This window comes from Carlito syrichta, unplaced genomic scaffold (assembly GCF_000164805.1).
Source record: "Carlito syrichta isolate Samal-C Ts95f unplaced genomic scaffold, Tarsius_syrichta-2.0.1 Scaffold143017, whole genome shotgun sequence".
Classification (NCBI taxonomy): domain Eukaryota; kingdom Metazoa; phylum Chordata; class Mammalia; order Primates; family Tarsiidae; genus Carlito; species Carlito syrichta.
The window spans coordinates 1,446-6,273 of NW_007087113.1; the positions used below are offsets into that span (position 1 = coordinate 1,446).

At 61.1% G+C, this 4,828-nt stretch overlaps 1 protein-coding gene across 1 annotated transcript in view; it reads right to left on the reverse strand.

Annotated features, from left to right (window-relative positions):
- CACNA1A (calcium voltage-gated channel subunit alpha1 A) overlaps window positions 1-4,828 on the reverse strand; it is a gene marked incomplete at both ends in the record, with an annotated part of 213,447 nt that overhangs the window by 742 nt on the left and 207,877 nt on the right. Inside the window, 6 exons of the mRNA XM_021708598.1 lie at window positions 217-252; window positions 1,367-1,480; window positions 1,605-1,743; window positions 1,841-1,950; window positions 3,096-3,196; window positions 3,300-3,407. Coding sequence (XP_021564273.1) covers window positions 217-252; window positions 1,367-1,480; window positions 1,605-1,743; window positions 1,841-1,950; window positions 3,096-3,196; window positions 3,300-3,407 — 608 coding nt within the window. The remainder of the gene's footprint in view (window positions 1-216; window positions 253-1,366; window positions 1,481-1,604; window positions 1,744-1,840; window positions 1,951-3,095; window positions 3,197-3,299; window positions 3,408-4,828) is intronic.

The following is a 4,828-nucleotide window of genomic DNA, read 5'->3' on the forward strand; positions in this document are numbered from 1 at the left end:
GGAGGGGGTGGGGAAAGGGAGGGGAGGGGGAGTGGCCCCGCCCTGCTAGGGCGCACTTGGGGCACACACAGGACACAACACACAAGGATGGGGCTCCATGGGGGGAGGGTTGCAGTCTGCAAAGAAAGGGTGGGGTCCGGGATGGTGAGAGATGACGGGACTCCCACGAGGGGTGTGGGAAGGAGGAGGGGCCAGAGCCCGCTGGGCGGTACATACACTGAGGTTATTCCCACGTGGCCGGCCCCTTCTCCTCTGTCACAGCCCCACGGGATGGTGCACACAGAAAAAACAGAAAGAAGAAAATAAATATAAAAGGCGGGAGGGAGAGGGAGGTGGTGGTGCGTGACGGAGGGATGGGAAGGATGGGAAGGAGGCGGGAGAGAGAAGCTCGAGTCCCTGCGGGTGGCTGCCCCAGGGGCTGGCCAGCCGTCCTCCCACGGGCACAGAGGAGACAGACAGGAGACACAGACAGATGGCAAAGGCAGGGGACTGGCAGGTGGGACAGCGTGGCCGTCCTCATGCGATGCACCCAGCTCCCCAAGCTGACACGCAAAGGCTCAAAGCTTCCGGCTCGGTGGCCGTCGGCTGGGCTTGTTCCCACCCTCTCCTGGGGCCCAGCAGCTCGGTCCTGGGGGCCCCCGCAGGATGGGAACGGACAGCCGCATGCACGCGGGGCACCCCCACCCCAGTTCACAGCAGACTCCCGCCGCGCAGATGCCAGGCACAGCCATCAAGCCTGAGCAGCCAGACATGCCGCCGGCCAGGCCCGCCTGGTCTCATGGCCCTGGAGTGGCAGCCAGCCATGCCTCGGCTTCCGGCTCCTCTGTCCCCCTGAGCCTGGATCACCCCCCACCTCCCAGTGGCCTGGCAGCTGGGTAAAGCAGCCACACGCAGACACACACCAGGTGCACGCCCCTGCCCCAGCCCAGCTACCCCACAGAGACCAGACAGGAAATACGACCCCCAGACCCACCCTAGACTCTGACGAGTCCTAGGATTGCCAAGAACCTGAGGGCAGGCCATCGTGTGCATGGGTGTGTGCATGTGTGTGTATGCGTACACAGCGTATGTGCCTGTGTGCCCATGCATGTGTGCACATGTATGACAGGCACACGTGGGTGTGCATGTTTGTGTGTGTGTGTGTGTGTGTGTGTGTGTGCAGAGCAGTCTTGACAGCAGCACTCACCTAGGTCTAACCCATCCCCCCCACATTCCTCCACATCTTCCCTCCTCAGGAGACCCGTGGCGGGGCCCACCGCCCCTGCCCCAGCAGTCCTTCCCTCTCGGTCCCCCACGGAAGGAGGGCCGTGGGTGCTCCAGGTGTGGCCAGGAGGGGGCGAGACCTGTGGAGGGTGAAAGCCCTCACCTGGTTCTCCGCGGGGAGGCGGGGCATGGAGGCGGCCCGGGCCTGGCCTTCCATGGGGAGGTAGTGCTCACTGTCGGAGTAGCCATCTCGGCCCATCTCTCGCATCTCCACGGACTGCGGGGCAGAGGTGAGGCAGGGTGAGCCCGGGGCCTGCGTGGACCCAGGGGTGGCCTGGTGTGGACAGAGGGTGGGAGCTGGGGGTGGGGGAGACCCTCCCTGGGGCGGGGGACGGAGGCACCTGCGAGTTGGGCTGGCTGTTGGGCATGTCAGTGGGGGGGCCCCGCTCTGGGCTCCACGTGCCCGTCTTCTGGAACATCTCCTGGGCCCGCTGCGTCACCCAGGACGGGCTCTCCTTGAGGCCGCCTTCGTGGGACATCCTGGCGGAGGACAGAGGCCAGGTGGCGGTGGGCACTCGGGTGTCAGGAACCCGGGCCCTTGCCCCACGGCCCCCTCCCTGGCAGGAGCGACACTCACAGGCCTCCTCCAGGGTCCAGCTGGGTGGAGGGGAGGGTGTTCTGGCCCGGCCCCCCTTCCTGCGTTGGGGACGGGGGCTCCATGCGCTGGAACATGAGTGGCGTCCGGTCCTAGGGGCGCAGGAAGCAGCGTGTGTGCACCAGGGCGGGCGGGGGCACCCACGTGGACACCGCACCACCTCACACTCAGGTCTGATCCCGCCGGGCTCTTCCTTCCAAGCACACACACGGGTGACCTGACCTGGCCGGGCTCCCCATCTCCCACTGGGTCTCCTCTGGGTCTCCCAGCTCCAGCCCTGGATGCCCCGTCCGTTCTCCCACTTGCAGCCCCCAGAGGGCGCCGTGTGCACCGAGCCGGGTCTCATCCCTCCACCCAGAGCCCGACCCAGCTCCCTCCTCACTCAGGGTCCTCACTCCCCCCTCCTCACCCAAGGCCACAGCCCCTACCACCCCGAGGGATCTGCCCTGTCAACTCCCTGTCCTTGGCTCCTCACTCACTCTGTTCCTCGACATTGGCCTCTTCTCGGTTCCCCAAACACCCCGGCACAGTCCAGCCTCAGAGCCTTTGCACTGACTGTTCCCTGCGCCTGGAATGCCCTTCCCTGGATGTCTATGTGGCTTCCTCCCTCCCGCCTTTTCCTGAGACTTTGTCGGATGTCACCTCCGGGGAGGCCCCCTCTGAACTCCTGTTTCACACTGCCCCCACCCTACTCCCTATTTCCAACATTCTGTTCCACCTTCTCCCACATGCGTTCTCTTTGCTGCCAGGCTGCTCGACCCATCTCATTGCAGGGGGCAGGGATTCTGCTCTATTTTACTCATGGTTACACCCCAGGGCCAAGAACAGTGCCTGGCACACAGTAGGCGCTCAGTAAGTGTTGGTGAGGCATCTGAATAAATTTGAGCTATATGTCCTTGGCACGGCCATAGTATCTCTCTCTCTCAACCTCGAACTCCTGGTCTCAAGCAATCCTCCCACCTCAGCCTTCCTGAGTAGCTGGGACCACAGGTGTGCACCACCATCCCTGGCTAATTAAAATTTTTTTTTTAGAGACGAGGTGTCGCTATGTTGCCCAAACTGGTCTTGAGCTCCTGGCCTCAAGCAGTCCTTCCGCCTCAGCCTCCCAAAGTACTGGAATTACAGGCTTGAGCCATGGTGCCCGGCCCCTACTTTTCAGTCCCCCCATTCTGGCCGGTTCCTATGGTGACAAGCCAGCCAGTCCCCCTGCTGGGTGTCCCCAGCTCCACCAACGCACCTGCTCCTCGCGCATGGCCTGCAGCTTCTTGGCCTTGCTCTGCCGGTAGTATTCCATGATCATCATGGCCGCATAGATCTTCCCCACGGTCAGGTCGGTGGCTGGGGGCACAGGGTGGCTCTGGTGGGCGGGGACCTCCCCGTGGCCCGTGGCCCCATCCTGGTGTGCCCTCCCAGCCTCCTCTCTCCTTCACCCGCCTCTTACACTTGTGTGGCGTCACCAGCAGGTCCAGCGTCTTCTGGGACAGGTTGGGCCAGATGGCCATCATCTCCTTCCGCAGCTCAGCGTCCATCTGCTGCTTGTCAGCCCCTCCTGCAACGCGACGCAACACACCCTGAGCGCCTGCCCAGGCGCCACGGTTCCCGGGCCCACAACAATTCGGCTCCCACAGAATCCTGTGGGCTGGCAGCACGCAGGCGGAACCACCATGTGGGCCGGGCTGTGAAGCGGCCGTGTGAAGACTCTGTATCCACGGGGCCTGGAAAACCCGGTTCCCATATGGCTCCTGCTTGCTGACTGACTGCATGACTTGGGTGACTCCTGCTGCCTGGGAGGACAGCCACAGTATGGTCCCCCGTTTGCTCGACGATGAAAGCTAAGTGCCTGCAGCCGTGGGGTATGACTACAGTGGCCTGTCTGTCCAAGGTGAGGACACCCCAGGGCAACCCTGATGGGAGATTTTCCCTTCTCCCAAGTCCCCTTTGCCATGGATGTGCAATTGAGCCAATTCCTGGTCCCTCACCACAGTGATGGTGGTCGTTAGGGGTCTGACAGTTTCCTCGTCCTCCTACCTGGGGCCATGTGAGGAGTTCTTTTATTTTTATTTTTTGGGTTGGAGTCTCACTCTGCCGTCCAGGCTGGAGTGCAGTGCTACGCTCATGGCCACCGCAGCCTCGACCTGCTAGGCTCAGGCAACCCTTCTGCCTCAGCCTTCCAAGTAGGTGGAACCACAGGCATGTGCCACCATGCCCAGCTGCTTTTTGATTTATTGTAGAGATGAGGTCTCGCCATGTTGCTCAGGTTGGTCTCGAACCCTTGAGCTCAGGTAATCCTCTTGCCTCTGTCTCCCAAAGTGCTGGGATGACAGGCATGAGCCACCTTGCCTGGCCATGAGTTCTTACCAATGGGCTGTGAGCAGAGCAATGTGCCAAGGCATTTATTATTGTTATTATTATTATTATCAAGACAGGGTCTCACTCTGTTGCCCAGGCTGGAGTGCAGTGGTGTCATCACAGTTCACCGCAGCCTTGAACTGGGCTCAGGCAGTCCTCCTGCCTCAGCCTCCCAAGCAGCTGGGACTACAAACACGCCACCACACCCAGCCAGTTTTCCTTTTTTCTTTTTGAGTCTCATTCTGCTGCCCAGGCTGGAGTGCACTGGTACACTCACCGCCACCACAGACTTGACCTGCTGGGCTCAGGTGATCCTTTGCCTCAGCCTTCCAAGTAGCTGGAACTACAGGAGTGTGCTACCATGCCCAGCTTATTTTTGATTTATTGTAGAGACAAGGTCTCACCAAGTTGCCCAGGTTGGTCTTGAACCCCTGAGTTCAGGCAGTCCTCTTGCCTCGGCCTCCCAAAGTGCTGGGATTACAGGCTTGAGCCTCTGCGCCTGGACTTGGCTTTCTTTTTGAGGATCAAAATTCCTACATATCTATGTGCTCTCTCCTTCATCTCTTTTTTTTTTTTTTTTTTGAGTTGGAGTCTCACTCTGTCGCCCAGACTGGAAGTGCA